We start from the raw sequence: 27,757 nt of genomic DNA, 5'->3' as shown, positions 1-27,757 counted from the left end.
AGAACATCCCCTGTGAATCGAGCAACGAGAGACTCCTGATTTCCTATCTAAAAGAGCGGAATCATACTAAACTATATACTTCATTGGAATACTGCTGCCTGGAAGGCAGTAGTGTGATAATTGCTGTTGCCTGTTAGGCAAGAACATACTGCGCTTGCTGTGAATGAGCGACTTGATCTTGACAAGGGACCTTAGTGATCATGTCCATAACGATCCCCACCTCCTGCGGATCTTTGTAATCCAACGCCTCATGAAACTCGCCCGCCACAATCACCCTGTTGACCTGCTAACTTGCTGAGGTCCGTACACAAAGGAAAGCCCGTCTATCTCCCAGCCCTCCCAGGCTACGAAACCAATGATCTGCCACCCACTCGGCGCATTGAAGATGCGGCACTCGCTGCTTCTGTGGCCGGCCTCCAAGGTGCCACCGTTGCTAGTTATGGCCTTGATATAGACGATGCCATAGTCTATCCCACCGCCGCGATTGGCCTGGCACAGCTCCGCCGACGTCCAGTACTCGGAACTGCCGAGCGTCATGCTCGCTTCCGTACCGCCACCGCCGCCGTGCTTGACGACGGCACCGTCAGCTAGCGTCAGACCGACGCTGTCGACCCGATCTCCCCCATGGAAGGAAAGCTTCACCGGCTTGGGTCTGCTACTTTTAGCAGCCAGAGCCGGCACATCACTGACCGGGCTGCGGGGGTTATAGCCGCCATAGAAGTCAGACTGCTGCAGTTCACCGCCAGAGGCCCAGGTGGCGTTGGCCAGGATCGGGTAGTGGTCGCTCGCAACAAGGTCGTCGAATTCAAACGTGTGCACCATGTTCGCATCGACGGACACCTCGAACGCCGTTCCAGGGGAGTTCCATGTCAAATTAGAGAACTCATAACGTTCTCCACCGCTGCCAATCTTGGTGACCCAGCGCCTAATAGGCCGTGCATTAGTTGGGGGCTTTGCGAAGAGCGGCATATCAAATTGGAAATTTTGCGCATCGCCCAAGTTCACCACGACGACTACCAGCAACTGCTTCGCGTCATCGTACGCCGCCACCACGTTTTTAGCGCCACTGTCGAGAATACGCATGCCGGGCCGGATGTGGCGCGTGAACTGTGTGAGGACGAAGTATTTCTGACTTACGGCCCCAACCACACCAGTCGCGGTAGGAGCGTCGATAAGCCCCCAGTTACCCCCGTCAAGCACCAGCCAGTACACCCAGGCCGTGGGCCGCAGCCAGCGTAAGTCGAGCAGCAACTGGTTGGCCAGTGTCTTGCCAGTGACATCACCATCACCGTACTCGCTCATCCACAGTTTCTGGCCCTGGCCGTGGACCAGATCACGCAGGACATCACGTGGCCCATCTTGGTATCCGTGAACGTTCCAACGTTGTACCTTTATCCCGGAGTCATTGAGATGCTTCCACGTGTCGACGCTTTCGCTGTACGAGTACTCGTCCGACGCCGCTACCAAGGTCCCGTGTAGGCCACGGTTGTCAAGCTCGCTTCGCAGTGCCTCAATCACATTCGGCATTGTATCCCAATTAATGTGACACCCTTCTTGTCTGCCCCAGTTGCCATATCCCAACTTCTCGGCCAACCAGGCTTCGAAAGGGCCCATATAGCCAATCCACCCGTGTGATGAAGGCTCGTTGAACGGCTCCACGGACTCGAAGGTCAGACCCCAATTGTCTCGAGCGTACTTGGCGATAGTGGCCAAATACACAGCGTGCTGGGTCTGGTATTTTGGGTCCAGGTTCTCGTCGTTACAGCCACTGATTGGCTGGATGCAATTCGAGCCCGACGGGTTATGATTAGAACACATCCACCACATAGGCGAGTTGCTAAACAGCTCGAAACGGTCAGCGCCGCGGGCTTTTGCCTTCTGCAGCATGGCCCGTTGGTTTGCGTCAACGCTCCAGTTCCAGCTTACCGTGGCCGGATCCCCGCTGATTCCATCGAGCCAATAGCCCTCCATCTGCCAGGAGTGGTCTATGTTAGGCGATTCAACCATGGTCGCGTCGTTATCCCAACTGAGCTTATTCCAGCTGCATGCGCCGGCATTATAACGCGCAATATTCAGCCCCATACCGGGCAAGGTTTGGCCATTGAGCTGGGTGTCGTTGCGCGTGAACAAGATATCCGCCAAATCATTCCGGTTGCCAAACCGCTTTCCCGACCAGGCCAGCGACGTTCCCCAGCCATCCCAGGTTCCCCAGTTCGAAGTCATTGCAATAGTGACAGTTGTGTCGGCGACAACCAGAGGGCTGCTGAGTATCGCCGCAGTCAATACGAGGAAGACACGGAGTTGCATTGTGTGAAGCATACGGGAGAGTAGAGGGAGGAGCGCGTTCAAGAGGTGCTGGCTGGAAGATTTTGCCTCTGTATTTGCATCCCAAGACGTATTCCTCTCTTTGGTGACTGTACGAGGCCAAGAATGAATAATGTACATTCTAATATTAAAGTAGCAAAAATGTTACCTACTTGTGAGGAAAGGAGAATGCCTTTATAAGGGCTAATGCGGGGGAACAGGATATTGAATTCCGAAAATCACACTGGAAAATGTTTCTGCGGGGATCTAGAACACGCTGAAATATTATACCCCCGTAATTGTGGACTATCCCTTATTTTGTATTGTAGAGTGGCTAATCCGAAGGCCACAGAAACGATGTGGCAGGAAAGCCAGGAAAGAATTTGCCATTTGCGCTCTTAGTCTTGCCATAGAGGATAACACTGAGGGTGTTCCCCACAACCCGCACCCGGGCCGAACCATCTTCGCTTAACCAGGGTTCAGCTCCAAGGGGACCAATGCTCTAAGCGAGTTCCAAATAGGGCAGGACACAGAAGCCTAGGCGGATGGTCAGATGCACTAATCGACCACTTAGCGCCACTCGACAGTTGAATGACGACACACCAGCGTTGAGTCGATTGAATTGACACCATGACAAACTGGATTACTTGGGTCCTATGCAATGCCAGCCTAAGTCTACTACCAAACACGCTGCCCAAAATACTACTATTTAGTGCCCGGTTGCTAGAAATAACTGTAAGGGGCACGGAGCTTATTCAGCCACAAAGCGTACTTGGAAACCAGCAAAATTGATTGCATTGCATTGCAGAGACGAGAAACTAGAAGCTCTCGAGGAGCTGGCTACCTAGTTACATAGTTGATGCTCAGGAACGGGTTGTGAGACCTTCATTTGGTGGCGTTATTAGCATCGGCATCAGCCGAGTGCCCATCTATGGCTCAGCCCGTTACAATAACCAACGGACTCCAGAGTTCGGTCTACTTGACTGGGGTGTGTCTACTTTGACTAAGGTCTACGAAGGAGCCAGAAATGGATTTTAGACCTGAATCTTCTTGACTGGGGTCTACCAGTTTCTTTTCATAGCCTAGACCCCGGTCAAGTAGACCCAGGTCAAAATCCACTTCTAGGTTCTTCGTAGACCCCAGTCAGGTAGACCCAGGTCAAAATCCATTTCTGATCCTTCATAGACCCCAGGTGTAACGGTCCAAGCGAGTATATTGGCAACTAGCTAGGATGACTGAAAACGAGTATCTAAAGCTAAGGAGGAAAGGAAAACAAAACAAGAAAAAGGAGAGCTCATGAGATTAAGAAAAGAGGGATGACAATCTCGCTTGAGGTGGGACCCGACCCGGCAGGCCGGGGCAGAAGAGCGTCAGCCGAGCCACTCATTTGTCGTCTTTTGTGGATGTTTGGTGTGAATGCCACAGGGAGAGGGTGTGTGGGTGAATTGCATTTGAAACGTCATGGTACCGTTATCGCGTATACACTTGAGCACGGCATCTGAAAGAAGCCATTCTTCATAGCTTGCAATGGTGGTATCCATATTATGATCCCCGCTCGCGGGTAAAATCTTCCTCTGGTTCCTTGTTTGCGGTTCGGGGGCGTATCTTTTAGATTTGCGATAATACCTTGGGGCTTGTTTGTGACAGTGCGAGTTTGCTTTTCGAAGCTTGCGTGTTGGGATAAATTCTCCATCGCTGTCGCTTCCTTCGCCCGAGGATTCACGAGCTTTGCGACGCCGTCGCTTGTTGCTACCGCCAGAGGCGTTGGGCATTCTAGTCCTTCCCTCTGCGTTTTCCGCGGTAGCAGCGCCGGAATGGGCTTCCTCGAGAGATTGCGTCTCAGACTCCACTGTGTGACACCCTTGACGACCGCAGCCCGAGAATTCTTGTCCATTCATCCTCAGCCCATGGCCAACTTCCCGGAGAAAAACTCAGATGTCATGATCCAATCAAATTATACTACTAAATCGACAAACACACTATAGACTCTACGACCAAGTACCTTTGAAGTGCATGTAGTAAAGGAATTCAGCGAGCAAGTCACTCTTACCATATTGCCTTTTATCTTCCAAATTCTGGAGGTTATGCTTCCAGTCTCCCGCGCTCACAGTGCGTTCTGCTGTGTTGGAAGGCTTCGATGTAGCAGCCCAGCGAGGTACACATGGGCTGTGAATGGTGCGGATACTACTAACCTATAAACGGAAAGACGGATTCGAGACGCTGGATTTCTCGCCAAGTACATAGAGGCTGTGAGCGCGATCATTTAACCCCGACCAGTCGAGAAAATCTCCCGCGCTTTCGCTGCTCTGTCTGTCCCTTCAACGACGCCTTTCAGGCGTTGGTGCCACATATTAGTAGATTTCAGGTGATAGGTGCTCGTCCATGTGCTGCCGCGGCCGCCTCGTAGAAACAGTGTAGGCTGATTGAGCTGGCCCTCAGTCACGACACAACGGATGGATTAAAGGATTGATCTCTGCTCCTACACTAAATTATCTTCCAGTGTGACATTTCATGCCGAGATTTCTGGCTGTTCTTGGGTCCTGCACCTTTTCTTCTGCTCTTATTCCAGGAGTGTAACTCGCCACAGGCGACCGCAGAAGATGCGGGCGCAGGGATATGGACAGTCAAGCAAGCCACAACGCGGAAAGGCGTTCATGGAGTGGGCCGGTCAAGGCTCAGCATACGCTCTCCAGCTTGAGTGATGCTAGCACTGACATTCGAGTGGGGTGATGCGCGGTGATGTACACTGTAGTACATGAAAATGCACAGCTCATCATTTAACTAGTCGAACCTATGTAGCAACTTCGCGGAATTTTATTCCATCTCCGTCAGAGTTTTTCGAGCCAACAGCTTCCAGCCCCAAATCCCTATTATTATAGTCTAATGCAGTCTTTCTAATTACTGGCGGGTACAGTTTGTCCTTTAGGTTGATGGTCAGTATAGGGTAGGACTTGTAAATGTTTGCCAACTCACCAAGTCAGGAGACGAGACGGGAAACGACGGATCATCCGTAGACTTGTAGTCGTAATGTTTTTGTTTCCGCCGCACGAGTAGATAAACATCCGCATTATAACGCCGGCTTAATTGGTCGCATCTTTTCATAAAACGAAAAGTTGCTCTAGCAAAATTGTCATTTGTCCTATCTCGTTTACTGACTGAAGGCGGATTCATTTTCAGAGAAGATAGAGTGCTGTAGCCGGCTGGTCTCGAGTCTCAGCCTGCCACCAATCTGGTGGGCGGCTTATATGGCTAGTCATTGTTGTGTTGTGCAGCCATTGTTGGATGAAAGCTCTTTGGGGGAACGCCCTGTCGGCGATGGCGGAACCCATGCCATGTAAATGATCCAGTTCGAGCCTAGGTGCTCCAGTTGTGACTGTGATGGCTTTCATGGTTCGTTGTCATTGTGAGGTTTTTCGAAGCCATTGTTGGCTGGAAGTATATGCTCTAGATCGGACATGCACGATAGCGCTGGAGCGGTCGCCTTGTCGTGGAGCCGATGTGGGCAACCATGAACATTAAAGATCTGATTCGAGCACTTCCCGTCAACACAGAATGCGACGTGTCTGGTGGAAGCGCTAAGTCGGATGTACCTGGCCATGAACTGGACGGCATGATGCGTGGATTTCTTTGCGCTGGGGTCAAGAATGAGAAAGTCGAATTACGACACTCTGTTGCTCGTGCTTCCAGACCTGATCTGGTGCAACTCCCGCTAAATTAAAACGACAGAGACCTGATTAGTACTGGTAGGCAGCATTATCCGAGATCGGGGACATCCTCAATTGTGGGCACGCAAGGAGCTCCCAAAACATATTTACATGCATGTGTCGATACCGTACTGTAACGGGATCAACTCGATAATTCAATTAAAGCCGGTAAAACTTCTCTCGGGACAGGGAGTGCTGGCTGGCTGGAACCAACACACATGACCACCTGGCTGACATCTGCCCAGCATGAGAGTACGCGGGCACGAGTTTCTTCTGTTGGAATTGTGTATACAGTGCACAATGATCATATACACACTGTACAAAGACTCCCACAGTTCACTCCAAAGAGCCAACAGCAGCTACGTTTGCTACCTAATGAGCCACAACCTGCAAGGGAGAAAGACACGCCCTTCACTGCAAGTTATTCATCCACTTCTGGCCTCAACTGCGCCGTAACATTTTCATCTGTTCAAGTCAATATGTACACAAGCCAACAAACAGGGTGAATAGCGGATTCTAGTCGCTCTGGCGCTGCCATTCTCGGCGGATTTTAGAACACGCCCATCCACACCCCATGGGGTGCAATATCCACACCCCTAGCGACACATACAAAATGGTGAATTGTCGCTTTTTGGCTGAAGAAACGAATGCCTCAAGATGTATCGCCAAAACGGGCTTTTAAAGAGAAAGTAGGCTCAAACTAGCAGCAAACGCATTGACTGCTAGGATATTAACGTAAGTGTCTTGCAGACTTTTTTTCCGCCACATATGGCCGTAGTAATGGCTGAATTGACGCCAAAATCAACCATAACAGCCTTTAAGGACAACTGACACGCATATGATACATACGATATGGAAGCCAATATGGCTGTAGAAGCTTTCCTGGAGTGTCAATCAATCATTGTCATTGCTTGAAATGGGGGTTGTGTTGGACACTTGACACTTCGAGAGTCCTTGGAGTGACCATCCTATGGAAGAAGGAGTAAGTGCCTGCACAGTATGCGGCTTACGGGGATTGCTGCTAGTACCACAGCAATATTTTTTGTGGTAACGCGTCGTGTAACTTGGTAGCCAGGCAGGTACATCGAGGTAGAGCGGCAAAACTTCGGTGAATTAACCCTTCGTGTCATAACCCCATTACCTACATATGCGGCCTTCGAAAATCAGAACAAGTGTGCATATACCCGTATCCATCGTCGCTGTTGAGGAAGGAGACTTGCCAGGCGTCCGGTCTCGGTTTGGACGGTTGATGGGTTGCCCAGAGCTGTGGCTTCTCAGCCAAAGCTGAATGTGGCCAGCAGAGATGGCTCCCACTAGAGCTGCTGGTAAATTTATCTGATTGATGAAGCCACCGACTTGTTCCCTGGCCCATCGACAGGAGTGACGGCTTTCTATGTACTGATGGGCAGCTTCATCCCACCCCTCTTAACTTCACGTCGCGCTTTGTGTGGCTACGAACCATTGCGTTTGGTGGCTTATTTGTGTCTGGCACAGTCGCGAGGCTGCCACAGGACGCAAGGCACCACACCGGGACTGCATATACATTTAATACTCCAATACAATTGCTCCATCTAGGTCGCACTCCCCACCACGGTGTCAAACGCCGAGTTGGTTCTCATCCGCAGCAACTAAGAAGTCACCGGCTCTATACCATCAACACACAGTGCGTCCAGGGAACTAAGCCAGTGAGTTGCCTGCAGGGTCTAACTGTGAATGAATATGGCTCGTACTGTGAAAGGCCTCTAGCGAGTTGATTCAACTAACTAGTCCCTATGCTGTTTACTATCAAGATAGGGAAGGAAAGGACAGTCTTCCTGAGTCGTGGCATCATCACGGCGCCTTATATATACCTCTCTATAGAAGGTTCTAGAATCAACCTGTCATGGGAGATGTTGATAGGCGGCGCAGCCGCCGCTGAGAACACCTGTCGTATTCTGGGACTGCACAACACAAAGACCACTTTCGTATGGTGGTAGCACCACATAACCTGTAGCAGCGGTTAGAGTTTGGGAGATGAACCCGCTGTAGTACCCTCCGGTACGTTTCGTAATCAAACAAGCAATGGCTGCACAAATAAGGCGGATCTACTACCCTCTTGCCTGCTTTGGGGCAAGACAGTTGAGCTTGGCGCACATACTTTCCCAAAAGTAATTGCGTGTCGCTTCTCGACTAGTCCGCAAAAACGATAACGTTGACAGAGTGCGTAGCTGGTGTGAGTGATTGAAGATCACACTTGCAGTCCTCGAGAATCCTCCCCATCTGAATCACTTACTCGGCCATGCTGGGCACTGAGTTCTTAACCTCGCCGCAAAATGGGTCTTCCATAGTCGTTTCGATTTAGGGTTGCCCAGGGGTCCGCTTGTACGCCATGGAGCTCTTTCGCTGAACAGTCGCGTAGGGCCGCAATTTGGCCATCGGTCGGTGGCGCCATTGCGAACGGCCAGACGAAAAGTCCTGGTGGCGTTCCTAGAGCGTCATGTGGAGAGGAGCATAAGCAAGGGCCGATGGCTTCCCTTGTCGAGCATTGTCCTCAACTTCGCTATCTATATCTTTGCGTCTCCAGCCATCGATGCTTAAAGGCTGGGGTAACGTGGTGTCGATCGAAGTTAGTCAACAAGTTCCACTTTGAGATTCCCAAGCTCGAGGCTGAACTGGATGAAAACCTACAGCTTGTTTACTGCTGGCCCAACCTTGTTAAGCACCATCGATTTGCAGACGAAGTGGTGCCGATGCTTGTTAGTAACAATCTGTTGTTCGAGTTTTGTACGTATTTCAGGAGAGACCTAGCCCAAGAACAATCTGTAGTTGAGCTTTGGCCAATGGTCCTTTTCGCAGACGCGGAAGGGGTAGAGCGCTTTAGAAAGCTACAACTTAGCAACTACGAAGACTTCCGACACCCTGATGAACACTCTGATCTTGTCGAGTCGGAAGAGGATCCCGAGAACGAAGAATTGGATGCGGCGGAATATATTCCGGAGGAGGATGTGCACGATGAGTTTGACGATACAATGGATGATATATTTGACCATGTCTATCAAGCTTACATGCAGAAATACGCAAGACAATGGAGCTAGTTCCGGTTCTCTGCTAGTCCCGATTTCCATACGTATTAAGGTAGTGCAACAGAGAAAGATCTAGGCGGCACCAGCCAACCGCCGGTGAATAATGAGAGGATGTGGAGCTGACGCCAGGCAAAGGCGCCAATCTTGTGCAGCCACCCACCACTAACTGGAAACTTGGCACACTTAAGATGTGTCAGAAATATTTCAGACATATCTCGGACACACCTCCGGAACTGCATTGTCGTTGGCTGTAATATGGTGGTGCTCTGGTCCATCTCCTACTGAACCCCAGCCTATGACTTTAATAGAGCAGGCGTCCTTTTCAGTTACAACTCTTACAGTTCTCGCTGCATAACATGTTGAGGAACAGGCTTCCCGATACGACTATGATTGTGCAGTCGATTGACCGAATTCTCACAGTATACTTGCTTCAACTAAATGAGGGCGTTTAGTCCGACGTGTTGACATTTGTAAGTAGAGTACAAGGCTATCCAAGCATTTCAACAGTGCTGCACATGTCTTGCGCACATCCAGCACTTCGTAGGGGCTTGATAGTTGCAAATGACGCTCGACTCAATTGTCTGTCATATGCCAATCGATATCGGAGCATTCACAGTACAAGACTCACTGGGAACTTCGCATTTTCCGATGATATTATTCAGGGTGTCAATGAATGCGGAGATTTCAGTGCGGCGAATCTAATAAAGTGGCTTTCTAATTGGAGTCAGCTGGGAAAGCCAGTGCGAGGGACGGTGCATGGAGCATAAAACACCCCAACCGATTGAGACGACAGGCTCTGATGTCAGCGACCAAGCAACTTTTATGCATATGGACAAGCCATTGGGTGGCAATTTACGTCACCGGTGACATATTGATCTTCTCGGCTCAAGAGATATGCTTTCCCATTGCATCATCCCAATTGCGATTGCAGCTAATCAAATGCCAACAATGGCCAAAGTAGCCGATGAAATCGACTACAAACTTAAGCATGAGCGCAGTGAGGGAAAGTTTGTTTGCCGCCACCCACAATGTGCGCAATTGGGTGACATCCTAACCAGTTTGAATGCTTTCACGAACCACGTGCAACAAGTGCATGGTGTTAGGCTTCGGGCTAGCAAAACGCAGGAGACTCTGTAGTTCTACTTCCTTCTGTGATCGAAACATGGGTTAACTTCAATGACCGGTTTTGTACTTTCGTGTGCAGATGGTCATGTCATACGCGAAACGGGTAGCCCACTTAAGCGAGCTTTCATTGTCCCTCGAGTCAATGAAATTTTACCATTTCCGCGTCATGAACAATGAGCGCCCACTTCAGCTTCGAAGCGAGCTCGTCGACGGCATAACACCTGGTTGGCCATCCTCCTTAACAGTTATATCGGGTCGATCATGCAACCGATTCATTATGTGAAATTATATTCTCGGATATATCGTGGGGCTGAGACAACTTCCTCCTACTGTCTCCGTGCGGTGAGGGGATGGCCATGCACGGATTCAGGGCTGGACATATGTTGGGGATCGAATTAGTGGCCATCGCTCGGCATGGTCGACTTGGGAAATTTTCAGTATTCACCTGACCCATCTGCTACGCGCAACTACACCAACGCCGACTTCCCCGTAGAATCCTGCGAGGCTGAGTTGTTTGCTGGTTTCTCATATACCGTGGCCTGTTCATCCGAGTCGACCTGCCCTCTGCTTCTTCACTTCCCGCTTCAGGATAATTGCAGATACTGGAGTACCAACATCAGCCAATCAAAAGGAACGTTCCTGTCTCCTTCTAGCATCTTTAATGCTCCAGTTTTTCGAGCAGCTTGCAATTATCCCATGTCCATTCTTTCTTGCCACGGTGACCACCGGTTTCCCGTTCTCGTCCACGAGGTCCGGATCCGCGCCAGCCTCCATTAAAATCGATACCCGTAGGCCTCCTCAAACGCGGAGGGAACTAAAGCAAGAGCGTGTGAGATTACAGACCAGGGAATACGGACAACACGATGTCATGCGTACATTAAGATGTGGCGCTACTTTCCACATTGTTCCTTGTACCTCCTCGACACTTGGCTCGATCGACCACTTTCGGCATCTGCACAATGCTGACTGGCCTCATAAGTGGTTCAGCTACCTAATTCCCGGCCACCATGGACATTCATCACCTGCTTTCCGGCCGCGACATCCTGGTTCAGACAGCAACAAATCTGGGGAGGGTCTATAACAAAAGAAAAAAAAATGACAAGTTGCTGCACACGCTGGATGCCAGATGGTGGCCGGGAATTGGTTCTCTGTAGGACTTCGTACGCGAAGGCGCCGCCACAGTGTCCACATCGTCACATATCCACGGGCTCAGACGACTCCGTGCAGTTTGACTTTATATCGTTCTCGGTAAAATATATGAAGTATAGCAGCACAGGGCAAATTTTTATCGGATGAGACTGTCAAGGAATTTTGGTTAGATGGACCAACCAAAGAGCAAAAAATTGCCTCAATAAAAGGTGCGCGGCGAAAGCGGCAGAGTGCCGGCTGGACTCGTAACCGCATGTTGTCGGATAAAACTGCCTCTGTTGATTGAACAAGCAGACTTGGAGTAATTGCTAGATGTCATAAAATCATAGATATCAGGAGATGAGAGGCTGGCCAACCACCTGAAATTTTTATCAGAAGGCTGGTAGTTATGCTTCTGAACTCAGATAAATGACGTGAATCCCTCTGGCAAGAGAAGGACAACGAACAAGAACAACAATGAATTCATCATCAGTAATTACCTGTGCGCCACGATATTAAATTTGGCTAACTATGACTCTCATAACGTGACACATGTAAATGCCATCCAACAACAGCTTGGTCTAGAACATCTCAGCGAATGACAGAATCAACGGTTGTAGCACGAGAATGTGGTCGAGATAGGTAACGGCGTATCAGAGACAGCCCGCACCCATTATATATTACACTATCCACTGCCAGGTCGCTCATGTGGCAACTTTGCAAGCTCTCACACTTTTCTCCAGTCTCATATTCAACCTGCCAAGCTGTGAATAGGCTCCTAGGCGCTTTCTTACCAAAATATGCTCGGCCCAGCCGACCGCGCCTTGAGGATTCCTCTGCATACTATACGACTTCATCTTCACAACGAACAACACCTAGTGTCCCGTGGGAATGGTTCCACGGCTAATAGTGCCTACACATCTGGCACAGCAGGCTTAGCAGCCGGGCTTTGTATTGCACTGGTTCTTGTTCTAGTTGTCGGCCTTTACGTGATGAGGCGGAGGATATTCTCGCCTTCGGAGAACAGCAATGCTAGGTCGAACGCGCAACGAAGTCATCAGCCAGGTCACAATGGACTTAGCATAGAGGAATTAAGGTCCCTCGATACCACGAACAGACCCTTCGGATCATGGCGACAAAACTTTACAGGCAGCCGAGACAAAGATTCTTCAGAGGTTTGCAACCCTCGAGAATGCTCAATTTGTGCAGAGCCTTGCCTGGAAGGAACAACAGTTCGCCAGTTGCCATGCGGTCATGAGTTTCACCGTTGCTGTGTAGATGCTTGGCTGTTGGGAAGATCTGGTACCTGCCCTCTTTGGTATGCCTTGATAAACTTTGGTAAGAAATCACCAGCCAGGAAATGACGGCTAATTGCAAATATAACAGTCGTTTAAGTGTGATCAAAGTCCAGGATCATTCTCCTCCGTCAACAGCGTCTCCCTCCCCCATATTCTCCAAACTACGAAGATGGAGTACATTCAGACGCGAATCAGCAACAGTTAGGTTGACATAACCCCTTTCTTTGGCGTGCAGCCTAACGACATGTGACAGAACCGTCGAGATGGAAGGACTATAAGGAGCTTTCCAAGTATTCACTCACAAGGCCCTGGATCCATACGGGTGGCGAGAACAACTGTCATTCCGCGCCTGGAGCGACCAGGACTGCCATCCATCTCAGAAGCAGTAGGTGTAGAAGCAGCCAGGTCTGCGCGATAATTACAATAAAAACATCCGTTGGAAATATAATAGTCTGTCAGGATGCTATTGCAGCATTCAATTATGGGCAAATAAAAAGGCAAATTATAGGACGAATCCGATGTCCGCAATGTTCAGCTTGTGATGGTGGAGCACGGTGGATAGGTGGCCAGGCCCACATTGTCGGCTTGTTCATGTTTGTAACGCCGTCGCACAAGCCCATGTTGGATGGAAGCGGTGGCATTGCAGCCAGGCAGGTAGCCCCCCAAAAACAACAGGCATGCTAGCAAGATGCCCAGCGAATTTTGGTGTGGCGCCCAAAAAACCGCTCATACTAATAATAGTTGGAGCTTGTCCAGGTGTTGGGAATATTAATAACCCTCGCCACCCATGACCAAACAAGAATTTCTATATAAGTGCATGGGGAGACCAGTAGTTACCTGTAGTACTTGCACTATTCTCTCTGTTTTTTTTTTCATTCGATCCTTCTCCCATTGCGAGCTGCACGTTGCGCTTCGGGTCTTGGCCACTTGGGCAATCGGCAGCTGAGAAATCCCAATGACGCAAACGACGCAGCAACGCCAGACCGCTTGGCTGCCCGGTCTTAACTTCGTGACCTTGCACTGTAAGCCCCCATGTGTATAATCAGCTAGTTTAAATATCTGCAAAAAAATACTAATATTGGCAATTTATTTGGGATACAGATGTGTACATCATTCTCATGAGCATTCTGTCACTTGTCATCCTGTACCCGGCTGGCAATTTGAAAGCCATTGATGCATACTTTTTTGGTGCAAGTGCATCTACAGAGTCGGGCTTGAACACGTTCGTCTTGACATTGTTGCAGTTTTCCCCCCTGTAATTTTTTTTTTTTTTTTTTTTTTTTTTGGCCGTTGTAGCAGTTACTAATTTCTGTTTGACTCCAACAGAGTTGACGTCAAAGACCTATACACATACCAGCAACTTTACATTTATTTCATTCCGGTCTTCACCAACCTCGGATTTATCAATGCAATTGTTGCTCTTGTCCGGTTTCTTCTATTCCGAAAGCATCTCAATAAAGTTGGTTCGTCGGACCTCTTTCCCATTCGCCACTGCACCTCTGATTTGCGCACCTCTGGCCCTTCTAACTCCGCCAAACAGCACCACGTCTTCTAACCGCCCGACACCCGCCGTCGGCTCTACCCAATTCAAAAGACACCGATGTTGAGGCGGTTTGCGATAATATCAATGAACACGACAATGAGACTGTAACCATTGGAATCAGCAAAAAGTACGCAAGAGACGACTCTGACGACGAGGAATCCGTCACCAAGACTCTCCCGGAGAGGTCTCGAACGATTACATTCGACCCTCCAGTGGGGAAGAACGAACAAGGCGATGGTACTCTTTACATCCCTGGTCCTCGTGAGCGTGAACGTGGTACGACTCTAACCTTAACATTCATCATATCCAGCTACCAGCTTTACTAACAACTCAATCAGGCTTACCGCTAGTTGAAATAAGCAAGCAATCGAGCAGAAATGCTCGGGATGGTGTGTTACTCCAAAGTCTATCAGTATACTCATGAAACATGAAAATAACCACAACTGAACACAGATTTGTCTATCAACGCCGCTCCACCACATAGATATGCAACTGATTTCCGCAGACGCCGTCACGACAATGGCCCAAAACTGGAAGAAACACGAACCATGGACCGCGTGGTTAGCGTCGCGTCATCCATCTTTGTTCTTGGTTCAGATCCCACCCGTCGCCGACGCAATTCCGCTTCCACGAGTGTCTCGTTGCAGCGGGAAACTGACACCAAAAATATGTTTGCTCTTTCGAAGCACGCTACTTTGGGTCGTAACTCGGAATTTTCGAATTTGACGAGGGAAGATCGTGAGAAACTGGGCGGTATTGAGTATAGAAGTTTGAAGTTGCTTGTTAAGGTTGTATTTGGTAAGTTGACCGGTTCTTCGTCAAGTGACACTGAGCAACGATACTCATTAGATTTGATGGTGCAGCGTATTTCTTCGGCCTCCATATTTTCGGAGCGATCTGTCTAGTTGGCTGGATCCGCTATTGCGACCCGAAATATAGAGACGTTTTGGCGCAATCTGCCCAGAATCCAACCTGGTGGTTAGTAGCTAATTATAAACACATAACCCTCTTCCAAAACTTTGAAGGTTAACAGTCGACTGAAAAAATGATTTCAGGGCCTTTTATTCGGCACAAACCATGATTGATAACCTCGGCTTCACTCTGACTCCCGACTCAATGGTATCCTTCCGGGATGCCCAGTGGCCCATGTTCATCATGAGCTTCCTGGCTTTCGCTGGCAACACCCTTTACCCAGTCTTTCTGCGCCTCATCATCTGGACGATGTACAACCTTGCCCCTACGAAGTCGTCTATTCGAGAACCCCTCTCGTTCCTTCTCGACCATCCTCGTAGATGTTACACTCTCCTGTTCCCCAGTCGTCCAACCTGGATTCTCTTCGGAATCATCTTCTCCCTCAACTTCATCGACACCCTGCTCATCATCGTGCTCGACCTTGATAACCCCGAAGTAGCATCTCTCCCACTTGGTCCTCGCATCCTCGCCGCCATATTCCAGGCCGCTTCATCCCGACACACTGGCACATCCACGTTTAATCTCGCCAACGTCAACCCAGGCGTGCAATTCAGCCTCCTCGTCATGATGTACATTGCCATCTTCCCCATCGCCATCAGCATCCGCGCGTCAAATACCTACGAAGAACGATCACTGGGTCTCTACGAGCAAGAGCGTAAGTTAAACGAGACAAATGGCAAGGATTACATCCTCACCCATATGCGAAACCAACTTAGTTTCGATCTGTGGTTCATTTTCGTCGGTGTATTCTGCATCTGCATTGCGGAGGCGCGAAGAATCGTCGACAACTCTATCCCTTCGTTTACCGTTTGGACAGTCTTGTTCGAGGTTACCTCTGCCTATGGCAATGTCGGTCTGAGTCTGGGGTATCCGGACGTAGCGACGTCGCTCAGTGGCGTCTTTGGCGTCTTTAGCAAGCTAGTTATTTGCGCCATGATGATTCGTGGACGACATCGCGGCTTGCCATATGCGTTGGATAAGGCCATTGTACTTCCCGATCAAGGTGTTTTGACAGCTGATTCAGACAGCGGTGATGACGATGGCAAACAACAATGACAGTTATTTGTAGCAGGCTACTGCTCGAGTTGCGGGGTAGTTTCGGACAGGAAATGGGTGGAGAGGGGATGTATGGGCATATTTGATAGTCATCGTGGTACGCAGTTTCCATTGACATATTCCTTCCGGTGGGACAGCTGTAATCAAAACTCATATGTCAACTGTCTAGACTTGAATTCCTTGAAACGGTTCCAGTTTCAACTTTTTGATCTCCTTTGTCCAAAATGCAGCTTCCTCAACATCCCATGTTCATTTGGTCACCTTCTAAATCATTGCTAATCCACCCCTTTGGGAGGCGAATTGGGCGGCGGACCTCTATCTCTTGGATCGGTACCCCTTGTCACCTCGTCAAGGAATAATATCTCTCTCCTCGCACTTCTCGCAGGCGTCCAAGTCCACAGTCCTCCGGCTTTGTCCTCAGCACCCGCCCGAGCATCGGCACTTTCAGAGGCCTCATCCCCGTCTGAGCCCCAAGTGTTATTACCTCGAGACGCTTGGTACCGCTCTGTGATCCTAGAGGGCAAAGCTCCTCGTCCAGTTCGGGTGATTGGAGCAGAACCCTGGCGAACACGGGCTGCAAGGTTCGCTTCGGGATCTTGAGGGGCAGGTGAGAATAATCTTCCTATCATGGGAACTTTCCTGCCATTTTCGATGGAATTTTGGTTGCTGAATGTCTCACTGAAATTCTCGCTGAGAACGCGATGAATCCTGGGTGCTAGATAACCGAGTCTTCCAAGTGGAATACTCAAGCCATGAACCACCTACGGAAAGTTAGGTAAACCGACACAGATGTCTAAGTGAAACATATTGTAGCACATTGCCACTTACAATGCTGCATACAGCAAGGAACCAAACAACGATTCTAATGGTCTCTGCAAGATCCTTGACATCTTCTCTAGGGACGCCATTCTCGTCGCTCATATGCTCCTCAATAAACTCAATACTAATAAAGAGGTAGAAAATTGCCGACACTCCAATCGGACCGAAGAAGCCTACAAAGATGGCCTGTCGAATTTGGCGAATCTGAGGAATCCATGCATGCATACCAAAAACCCATGGAAGACGTCGTAAAATAAGCACTAACAGACCCAAGGGAACCAACCTACTCAAAGGGACGATGGGATTGTTGGCAAATGTCTCCCAGGGGAGGTAGGCGCCGTACCATAGAAAGATGCTCACATTAAGGAGCATATCGACCGTGGGCTGTAGAGAGTCGTCCTTTGTTTGGAGGCGGAACCAGTCGTCCCAAGTGAATGTGTTTCCTGCGATGAAGCATGCCAACACGTCGTCAGTGCCAATCATGCCACATGTCCCCAGAACAAATAAAGCCAAAGCAATAGCAAACACGAGGAAACTTTCACGGTCCACGTAGTTGCGATCTTCAGCAAAGTGGAGCAGTTCTTTGGCAATCAGCCCACGACCGCGCCGTAAATGATGCTCAGGATAATGGTGTATCCCCACGTAAACGCGAACCATAAGCCTATGCTATCTCTGACACCGCCTTCGGAGGATCCCGCCCCGGCGTACTTGATTAAGTAGAGGGCAAAAAATAAGAACGGGTAACCCAGACCGTCGTTGGCTCCGGACTCGGCAACAATCAGATCCTGCAAGTCCTTGGGGATGTTGTGATCCGCAAACTTGCCCTTGACGATGACGGCGGATAGGACAGGATCGGTTGGCGTGACGCAGGCTCCGACAGCAAGGGCATGTAAGAAACTAGGCGTTTCAACAAGGCCCCAAACCAGGAGACTTGTTGCCATCCACATGCATGTCATGCCGGGTCCGATAAGAAGCAAGACTGGTTTCAACTGTTTCCAGAGATACTTGCTGGGCAATTGGACGCCAGCTAAGACCAGTTGCACACAAAGGACCAATCTGGAGAAGTTGAGCGTTATGGCAATCAGCCTGTCATCACATTGGGCGTCCGTAAGGCCATCGCGATGACAAGCAGCGTAGGACCATGGTCGGATCCAATTTGTTGCGTACGGACCAAATGCCACACCGAACAAAAGGGATATTACTGTTCAGACGGTTAGTGAACATGCGCGTAAATGATACTGGGAATTGAATCAGATTGTCCGGTTCGACTGATTTAATGTTGTCGACGATGCACTGCATGGGTTCTCCACCTCCGCTCTGTCTACTTGCCGGACTAGGCAACCGTTGGTCCTGCATCCACTACCGCTGAGACATCGCGAGACCAAGATATAAACATGCTAGATCGCATTTCAGTAACTCAGAAAGAATCCGAAATAATCTAAAGAAGAAGTCAAGTGCATCCTAGGACATAAAATTACTTGAGGCTTTTGTCTCGTTAGTCGGCTTCAACTATGAACAGCTGCCCCACTGATTCAAGACTGGGGAGACAAGTGTGCAATTAGGTGGTTATGATTATTTGGCGGCTTCGAAGCTGGCTTAAGTGCCACCAACTCTCATGTATGTACTTACTGGCCGGTACCGTGATTGGCATTCGACGAACGCATTTTGGCTCTTGCTCTCTGCCTTTGAACCTCAGAGGCCTTTGACCCTACGTATTGCTCTGTTTTCACTTCCAATACTTTAACACCTATGTTTTCCAACATTACCAGTACAGACCCAGACTCCATGACAAACATTCTAGTTCAAGACGTTCTTTACTGATCGTACTACGCACTCTGATATCCAAATCCCAAGCCCAACCCCATATAAATCAATTCTCCATTAACGGTTACCAAGGCCGGTCGCAATGTCGGACCCCGATCGCTCTTCTTTCTCTCCAGCTGCTTCGGTTTCTTCTGCTTCGCCTGCAGGTTTCGGCGATAACAGGGGCATCAAGTTCTATATCAAGACTGGAAATTCAACACGGGCTTGCATTCTGCAAGACCGCTCTTATTAGTATGCCTGGTCTCTTGAAAATTCATATTGAGAGTATAGTTTAACAGTGATCGCAGTGAACGCATGAAGCAAATTGATACGGTCAATTCTGCGGACTCTGCAGAGTCGAGTGCCTCATCCACGAACTCGCGATAACACGGGGCTTTGGTGGCGATGACGGCTCTTGGCAAAATTCAATCTAAGCAGGCGAGCCTTACCCATTCCTTATGTGGCCGGAAGACAGGTGTCAGCTGTGTACGACGGCCGGAATTTAGGTGGCTGAAGGGCGTGGACAGGCCGCACACGGTATACTTAACAGCTGGTGATTCAGGGCCAGCCATCATCCAATGAAATGACAGGAAGGCATTACGGAGACTTAGTTTAGCAATAATCAAAACAGGGTCGGTGCTCCGATCTGAACAATCTCTCCTCTTTCTCCTCATTGTTTCTGCATTTGGGTAGCTCACCATTTGCCAGACCGCACATTATGATGCATGTCACTGCAAATGAATGACCTTGGGAAGCATGTCGGAGACTACGATGCCTACATAGAGACAACCGCCGCGGTTTTGTAGCGCAGTCAGAACCTGTGCTTCGGTCATCTAAATAATCTTTAGTTCTCGAACTGCTCCACAGCAAACTCTATGAGTGCCAGCGTCGGAATGCAGGCAATATCGATTTTGATGCTTGCTTTACTCAAATATCTTTGTCAATTATGCCGCAGCGACGATTTGTCATGCAGTCGACCTCACAGGGCGGGCATGAGCACCACCTCAAACCGAAACAGCTTGGTGCCAATATAATAAGAGCGTGGAAGAAGTTGGTACCCGGAAAGATGATGGCAATGGCCACAGAGATGGAGCAGAGACCCAATCTGTTTGTTGAACTTGTGGAGAAATATGGCAAATGCAAGGAAGTGGTGGGAAGTGGAGCGTCCGGAATTGTGTACATCTCACACAAGAAAATGACCACTAGAACCACCGAGCAGTTGTTCGCAGTCAAAGAGTTAAGGCAGCGGCCAGTTGAGCCGACTGATGCGTATGCCCACCGACTGGCGATTGGATTCTGCATATCGAGAGAGCTACGCCATCCAAATGTTATCCAGACACTTGACCTGCTCAAGGACGGGGAGGATGGCTTTTTTGAGGTTATGGAGTTCTGTCCTGGTGGTGATCTCTTCGCGCTGGTGCGTTCTGCTGGAAGGCTAGAGGTTCAGGAAGCAGACTGCTTTTTCAAGCAGCTGATGCTTGGCGTCCAATATATTCACGATATGGGTGTGACACATCGCGACCTCAAACCCGAGAACCTCCTGCTCACTACACGAGGCAGGTTGAAGATAAGTGACTTCGGCGACAGCACATGTTTCCGCATGGCATGGGAGACAGGTGTTGGAATGGTCTCGGGAATTCGTGGCTCGCGTCCATATATCGCACCGGAGGTGTATACAAACGACAGTTATGATGGTCGTGCAGTTGACGTGTGGGCTTGTGGTATTATCTACATGACTATGCTCACTGGTCATTACCATTGGGGTGCGGCCAAGAGGGACGAGGATATGTCTTATACGCAATATTTGAACGATCGACGTCAAGAGGAAGGGTTTTCCCCGATAGAGGCACTGCGCCCGGTGAGTTATTCCCCCCGGATAAGTTCCTTCTCCTTTCAATGTGACGTCTGATTAGTGTACCTTTAGCTTTGCTGCCGTAACGTCATATACTGCATCCTAGACCCGGATGCAACTCGTCGTATCACGGTGTCGCAAATCCTGTGCTCCGATTGGGGTCGGGAAATAAGACTCTGCCAACAAACCATCTAGAGCCCCAGAGGCATTGCCCGGAAAGCCTTCTGTTACATCTAAAAGTCGACCTGTAACCGAGGCCAATGTTTTGGCCAGGTGTTCTTGAGGTGTAACTTTGATGGTGGAGGGTTTACACTAGCACAATATTGTTACGTTGTGGGACTCATTGTTAGTTATGTTGTATTTGCACAGAAGCAAAGTCCGTTGATAGATTTCCCTACTTCTACTCTAACCAGAGGGATTCATGGTCTTTATCTTCGTTGGAATACGTTCCCCAGCCTCCCTTACTACTGGCAACACCTGATGGCTGTGCGGTCCACCGACAATACTTGAGTGCCTAAACTGTTCGAATGTGGAGAGAGCCGCTTTGTAACACCAACCCGACCCTGTCGCATTCACCCCAATACTTAAGCGAAGATTTAATCCTCGGTGGCACCTCAAAAACATGTTTCCTTGTATTCACGTCCCCCAAAAGGTAATAAGAGTGACGAGAGACGGTCATCAAATTATTTGCTCCACTGCGATAGAATTGTGGCAAAGTTGAGCTTCGAACAGCTGGATCGGGAGCACAAAGTAGCCAATAGTGATGTTTACGACCCAATAGTACGTACGGTACGATAGCTAAAATACAGCACGTACATACATACAAAGTTACCCGGAAAACTGACCACGCTGAGCCGGCCTAACGGGTTAGGTCCAGCCATCGGCTTACACTTCTTGGTACAGTGTGAATGTAACCATCAATCTAACGAGTTAGAAAACCAAAGAAATAATGGGAGCCAATAGGCTCACGGGTCCGTACAGCCACGGGCCTAATTTTTAGTCAGCAACACCCACTGTAACCAATTCCCGCTTTCGGCGCTGACCGCCTGTAACTCCTCTACCAATTAATTATGGACTGCCATTGTCTTTCAATGGACAGCACTTTGAACCTCGTCTATGGCCTTCTATATGACAATTGCTACACGTCGGTAGTCATCTTTCCGGGCCTATCTGAAGGCGAATCGTCCTGAAGCTCGTTTTGAAGCTGGTCAATAGGTCCTTCTTGTTGCTCATCGTTGGGCTGCTGAATGCGCTCTTGGGTCTCGCTTTGGTGCTGGTAGTGAGTCGGGATATATGGGCATAATTCGTGTTTATGTAGAGAAAATCGAGGCTCAAGACGATCTTTAAGAAGCCAGAGCTCACTGCAGTCTTCCTTTGCCAGTATGGGATATTCACAACCACAGCGGAATTGATTGCACGAGTATGAAACTGTAGCTCGACCAGATTTCCCAATAGTTGACCGTCTGACGATATATGTAAAGCCCCGAGCTGCCGCCCATATACTTGGGGTTCTCAAAACCGACCAGTGCCCTGTGCCCAAAGTTGGACACGGGGGGCACTCTGATTAGGAAAATGCACTTTGAATGGGAAAATACAATGAGGTACATTCATTTCAGTGCCTATCACTATGTAAGTAAAGTAGTCTCTCATTTGGTGCAGAACCTCTCCAATACATTTCAGAGCCCCACCAAATAGCTACCTTGCTTCCGATATAAATTGGCGGGGCTTAGAGGTAACTCTTTTTCCCATTCAAAGTACATTTTCCTAATCAGAGTGCCCCCCGTGTCCAACTTTGGGCACGGGCCACTGGTCGGTTTTGAGAACCCCCAAGTACTGATATCTATAAATAAAGCCTCCTGCGATGTATGCCACCGCTGGAGAGGAGGGCTTTTGCGAGCGATAGAGGCTGGATTAGTATACATTGCATTGTGATGGTGGCAGTCACTGGTGGAGGAATTGCAGGCGGTCAGGGCCGAAGGTGGGGAATTCGTTACAGTGCTGGGTAGCTCACTCCAGATGTCTGTCGCAGCAGCGCTGTCATTGGCTCCCAATGACTTCCTGCATTGTCTGGGTACGCCGACCGGGCTCACAAGTCGACTATGCAGTTCCTTGTCAGCATGGGACGGTGTAAAATATTATACCGAAATTTCACTCATTTGTCTGCAAAGCAGTATGCGTCAGTACTGTACGCGCCGTCTGCATTGATGCTCTAAATTATAGTGCCTTGTGTAAGATTGTTTCCACTTTTATTTTTTCCCCCATGAAATGTTGCGCGTTGCATTTGAACATGAGATCGTACTTTTGTAGTTGCAGTAAAGCCATAGATGGACAAAGTTTGTAACGGTATGCAAGTAGCTGAAGGTCGGGGTGTGCCTTTATGTTGGAGTGCTCTTGCTCCCTAACAACCGGTTGTAGGCGCTATGGGGAAGCACTATCCACTATGGTGGCGCTTGTTGTTGGCAGTAATACTTCTTTGTCAGTAGACGTCATCGCCTATTCACGCAAACATCTCAAGAGCCAAATGACATTGATTGCCCATCTTTGCCCCACTTGTCAGTTGATGCTTAAATCATAAGCTTCATGTAGGCAAGACTCGGCACTCCTCCGTTGTTGTTGCAATCACAGCCAAATAGACGACAGTGGCTTTCCAACCATCCTATTTGCCTCCGCTCTGATTATATGCAGTATGTGCCGGACAAGACCTCCGTTAGTATAAGAAGACAGCAATCTTGTGAGATCGTTGACTTGGAAACTGTGCTGAACTGATGAACTGGTGTTATCATGAATAAGCTTCAACAGCGAAACAAAACCAAGGCAATCCTCACCACAACCACAAGTTTGTCAACGGCCCACCAGGGCCAGAATTTGTCTCCGCTCCACCAACCATGAGGGGCCTGTAAACTAGTGGCTTTGCCCCAAACGTCTTGGCGAAAATTAGCTACGGTGTTGATACGCTTATGCGTTAACGGTGATCCACCAATTCCACACCACACGCAGGTGCCATAGAATGCACAATGACTAAAGGCTCCCACCACGAAAATTTTCCAGACAACCTCAAAAGCTTCGCCTTCCGGCTCCTCTCTTTATCACTCCTCTTCATGTTTTCTTCATGCTTGATTTTGCTATCCCCATTGGAGCACTGCAAAAGTTTTTTGGCCTTGGTTAACTCGACCAACCCACGGAGTGTCGCCTTCTGCTGTTTCAACGGCAATCACTTCTATCTAGAGGCGAATTCAAAAGGATTCTGGAACAGTATTCTTGTCAGAAAACAGGCGAAGCAGTGTTTGTTTCGACCGTTGCCAACTATGGGCGGCAAGAAGAATGAAGATGTGCAGGCGCATGTCTCCGGCCAGGCAAACAAGCCCATGACCGCGCCTGCACATGCGCTGAAGATCGATGAGGTTGTTGATCAGCTTCATGCCAACACTGAAGTTGGTCTAAGCACAGTCGAAGCCAAGAGACGCCTGGAAGAGTATGGTCGCAACGAATTTGGCGAGCAAGAGGGTGTTCAGCCGCTCAAGATCTTCATTGGACAAATTGCGAATGCATTAACGCTTGTCCTCATCCTCGCTATGGCTGCCTCTTTTGGCATTCAGTCGTGGATTGAAGGCGGTGTTATTGCTGTTGTCATCATTCTCAACATTGTTGTCGGTTTCTTCCAAGAATTCAAGGCTGCAAAGACTATGGATTCCCTTCGATCACTCAGCTCTCCAACTGCTCAAGCTATTCGAAATGGCAACAACGAGACTGTTGTCACAGGGGAAATCGTTCCCGGTGACATGGTTGAGCTCAAGACAGGGGACACCATTCTGCTGACATTCGTCTTGTCGAGGCAGTCAACTTTGAGACCAACGAAGCGTTGCTCACCGGAGAGTCGCTCCCTGTTCGCAAGGGACCGGTTCCCACCTATGCGGATGATACTGGACCAGGTGATCGGCTTAACATTGCCTACAGCTCATCGACCGTCACCAAGGGCCGAGCACGGGGTGTTGTATTTGCCACCGGCCTTTACACTGAAATCGGTCAGATCGCCGCCGCTCTTCGTGGCAAGAGCTCTCGTCGACGTGAGCCTAAGCGCCGAGAGGATGGTACCACCAGCTTCGGCCGCTGGCTGCAAGCATGGTCTCTCACATTCTCTGACGCTGTCGGCTGCTTCCTCGGCGTGAGCGTTGGTACTCCTCTCCAGAAGAAGCTTTCCAAGCTTGCATTGCTCCTTCTGGGTACTGCCATTATATGCGCCATTATTGTTATGGGTGCCAACAAGTTTGATACCAAGCAAGAGGTTATCATTTATGCTGTTGCTACCGGCTTGTCAATGATCCCAGCTTCACTTATAGTCGTTCTTACCATCACCATGGCGGCTGGTACGAAGCGCATGGTCCAGCGTCACGTCATTGTCCGCAACTTGAAGAGTCTGGAGGCTCTTGGGGCGGTTTCTAGTAAGCATCGCACCCCCCTCTACTCTGTAAACCGCTTAACTTGCTCGTAGATATCTGTTCCGACAAGACTGGTACCCTTACCCAGGGTAACATGATTGTCAAGAAAGCTTGGATTCCAGGACGCGGTACATACTCCGTTGGTACTACTAGCGAGCCCTTCAACCCGACCGTCGGGCAACTCGGTCTAAACGCTGCCCAGCCCAAGGATATCAATTTCTGCAGCGACGACGCTGATGGTGAGCCTATCAATGGCCCTGATGTTGTCATCACGGATGCCACACTCAGGGAGTATCTGAACATTGCCTCACTTGCCAACCTCGCATTTGTAAACAAGGTGAATGATGAGTGGCATGGACGGGGTGACCCCACCGAGATTGCTATTCAAGTATTTGCCTCGCGATTCAACTGGAATCGTCTTCGCCTCTCCACAGGCGAACATGCCAAATGGCACCAAGTTGCCGAATTCCCGTTTGACTCTGAAGTGAAGAAGATGTCTGTCATTTTCGAAAATAACGAAACTAATAAACAGTGGCTTTTTACCAAGGGCGCTGTTGAACGCCTTCTCAACTCCTGCCCTCAATATGTCGTGGGTGACAAGGTCGAAGATCTGACCGAAGATATCAAGGAAGATGTGCTCAGGAACATGGAAGCCCTGGCTCGCCTGGGACTGCGCGTATTGGCCCTGGCCAGCCGAACAGATATTCCCCATGTCAAAGATAATGAGGCCGACTTGGAGCGGGGCACGTTTGAGCAAGATCTAACCTTCCGTGGTCTCATCGGCCTCTATGACCCTCCTCGTCCTGAATCCGCCCCCTCGGTGCGGAAGTGCCATGCAGCCGGGATCAGCGTTCATATGTTGACTGGTGACCATCCGGAGACTGCCCGTGCCATTGCCCTAGAGGTTGGGATCCTTCCCACCAGGATGAACGAGATTGCTGCTGATGTAGCCAGGACCATGGTGATGACCGCATCTGATTTCGACAAACTAACTGACCAGGAAATCGATGACCTGCCTCTTCTTCCCCTTGTCGTCGCCCGATGCGCCCCTCAGACCAAAGTCCGAATGATTGAGGCTCTCCACCGTCGAAAGTGCTTTGTTGCCATGACTGGTGACGGTGTCAACGACTCACCTAGCTTGAAGCGTGCTGACGTTGGTATCGCCATGGGTCAAGCTGGCTCTGACGTCGCTAAAGAGGCTTCCGACATTGTTCTCACTGACGATAACTTTGCTTCTATTCTCAACGCTGTTGAAGAGGGCCGACGCATGTTCGACAACATTCAAAAGTTTATCCTTCACGTCTTGGCAGAAAATATCGCCCAGGCATGCACGCTTCTGATTGGTCTCGTTTTCAAGGATAGGCGTGGTATTTCAGTGTTCCCTTTGGCTCCTGTGGAAATTCTTTGGATCATCATGGTTACCTCTGGTATGCCTGACATGGGCCTCGGATTCGAGATTGCTGCTCCAGATATCATGCAGCGGCCACCTCAAAACGTAAGTCTTCCAATGAGCCTCATGAAAACGGCTGTGCTGTTATGGTCATACATCTGCTAATAGCCCACAAGTTGAAGCAAGGCGTCTTTACTCCTGAACTTTTAATTGACATGACCGTCTATGGCCTCTGGATGTCCGCCCTCTGCCTGGCCTCCTTCGTTCTCGTCTTGTACGGCTTTGGTAACGGGGCTGCTGACCTCGGAGATAACTGCAACAATGAATACTCTGAAGAGTGTGAGGTTGTCTTCCGTGCTCGTGCCACTACGTTCGCATGCCTTACTTGGTTCGCTCTCTTCCTGGCCTGGGAAATGGTCAACATGCGCCGATCTTTCTTTCGCATGCAGCCCAAGAGCAAGCACTACTTTACACAATGGATCATTGACGTCTGGCGTAACAAATTCCTCTTTTGGGCCATTGTTGCAGGCTTCATCACTATGTTCCCAATCATCTACATCCCTGTTCTGAACACGGTTGTCTTCAAGCACACTGGCATAAGCTGGGAATGGGGTATCGTCTTTATCGAAGCAGTTCTGTTCTTCATGGGCATTGAAGCCTGGAAGTGGGCTAAGCGAGTTTATTTCCGCCACCAAGTGAGAACGGTTACAGACATGAAGGTGGATGTGGAGACTCGTACGTTTGGTCATTATTTCACAAATAGCAATGCCACCGGACAGGACGAAGATAGTTCGAACTTGGACAGTGGGGCGAATTACGAACAGATGGGCGGCCGTACAGGCGCCATTGGGGAAAAGGGGCCTCAATGACATGAGGAAGGGCCGGAAAGGTCCGTCATGATTGCCGTGGATTTCGTTTGCCGTGCGGTTGTGCAACAGTCAGCGAAACTATCCCTTCCACTGGGGGATACTCCTGGCTCATTGAGTCAAAGCAAAGATGGTTTAATGAGGAACATGTTGCATGGCATGAGAATGCCATTGCATATAGAAATTCTTTTTGTTGAACTGAGACTGCCAAGCGAGTTATGCAACGAAGGTGAGTCTAGTCTTGTTGCCAACCACTGGTGCGTTTTGATTGCGTGGCGTATTCTGCAAGGCGCGGTGGTGTGCGAAGTAAAAGAAGTCATAGTAAAAGTAGATAGGTGTTCAGAGTACGTTTACTGCCTTACCAAATACTCGGTATTTGATTCGAAAGTTGCGTATCAT

General features: G+C 49.4%; 6 protein-coding genes across 6 annotated transcripts; 4 read left to right on the top strand and 2 right to left on the bottom strand.

Moving 5' to 3' along the window:
• Nucleotides 1-270: 270 nt before the first annotated feature.
• VFPPC_01957 (endo-beta-1,6-galactanase) lies at nucleotides 271-2,307 on the bottom strand (the record flags this gene model as incomplete). The annotated part of the gene is made up of 1 exon (XM_018281690.1): nucleotides 271-2,307. The coding sequence occupies one exon, from the start codon at nucleotides 2,305-2,307 to the stop codon at nucleotides 271-273; it is 2,037 nt and encodes a 678-aa protein (XP_018138726.1).
• Nucleotides 2,308-8,512: 6,205 nt separating this feature from the next.
• Nucleotides 8,513-9,082, top strand: VFPPC_13182 (hypothetical protein; the record flags this gene model as incomplete). Its single annotated transcript, XM_018290959.1, has 1 exon — nucleotides 8,513-9,082. One exon carries the CDS (start codon nucleotides 8,513-8,515, stop codon nucleotides 9,080-9,082), a length of 570 nt encoding a protein of 189 aa, XP_018138725.1.
• Nucleotides 9,083-13,576: 4,494 nt separating this feature from the next.
• On the top strand, nucleotides 13,577-16,192 carry VFPPC_16676 (cation transport protein domain-containing protein; the record flags this gene model as incomplete). Its single annotated transcript, XM_018294429.1, has 8 exons — nucleotides 13,577-13,643; nucleotides 13,723-13,843; nucleotides 13,948-14,084; nucleotides 14,162-14,440; nucleotides 14,503-14,553; nucleotides 14,618-14,962; nucleotides 15,028-15,142; nucleotides 15,220-16,192. The coding sequence occupies 8 exons, from the start codon at nucleotides 13,577-13,579 to the stop codon at nucleotides 16,190-16,192; spliced, it is 2,088 nt and encodes a 695-aa protein (XP_018138724.1).
• Nucleotides 16,193-16,467: 275 nt separating this feature from the next.
• On the bottom strand, nucleotides 16,468-17,967 carry VFPPC_01955 (Na/H antiporter; the record flags this gene model as incomplete). The annotated part of the gene is made up of 3 exons (XM_018281689.1): nucleotides 16,468-16,953; nucleotides 17,021-17,672; nucleotides 17,720-17,967. 3 exons carry the CDS (start codon nucleotides 17,965-17,967, stop codon nucleotides 16,468-16,470), a joined length of 1,386 nt encoding a protein of 461 aa, XP_018138723.1.
• A 1,793-nt stretch (nucleotides 17,968-19,760) lies between these two features.
• Nucleotides 19,761-20,772, top strand: VFPPC_01954 (serine threonine-protein kinase hal4; the record flags this gene model as incomplete). The annotated part of the gene is made up of 2 exons (XM_018281688.1): nucleotides 19,761-20,672; nucleotides 20,728-20,772. The coding sequence occupies 2 exons, from the start codon at nucleotides 19,761-19,763 to the stop codon at nucleotides 20,770-20,772; spliced, it is 957 nt and encodes a 318-aa protein (XP_018138722.1).
• Nucleotides 20,773-23,971: 3,199 nt separating this feature from the next.
• On the top strand, nucleotides 23,972-27,361 carry VFPPC_01952 (calcium-transporting ATPase 3; the record flags this gene model as incomplete). Its single annotated transcript, XM_022428254.1, has 4 exons — nucleotides 23,972-24,440; nucleotides 24,503-25,105; nucleotides 25,156-26,597; nucleotides 26,669-27,361. The coding sequence occupies 4 exons, from the start codon at nucleotides 23,972-23,974 to the stop codon at nucleotides 27,359-27,361; spliced, it is 3,207 nt and encodes a 1,068-aa protein (XP_022284103.1).
• Between the last annotated feature and the right edge of the window lie 396 nt (nucleotides 27,362-27,757).

This window comes from Pochonia chlamydosporia, chromosome 1 (genome assembly GCF_001653235.2).
Source record: "Pochonia chlamydosporia 170 chromosome 1, whole genome shotgun sequence".
NCBI lineage: Eukaryota > Fungi > Ascomycota > Sordariomycetes > Hypocreales > Clavicipitaceae > Pochonia > Pochonia chlamydosporia.
Note: the sequence above shows the minus strand (reverse complement) of the source record. Positions and strands in the feature narration are given on the sequence as shown.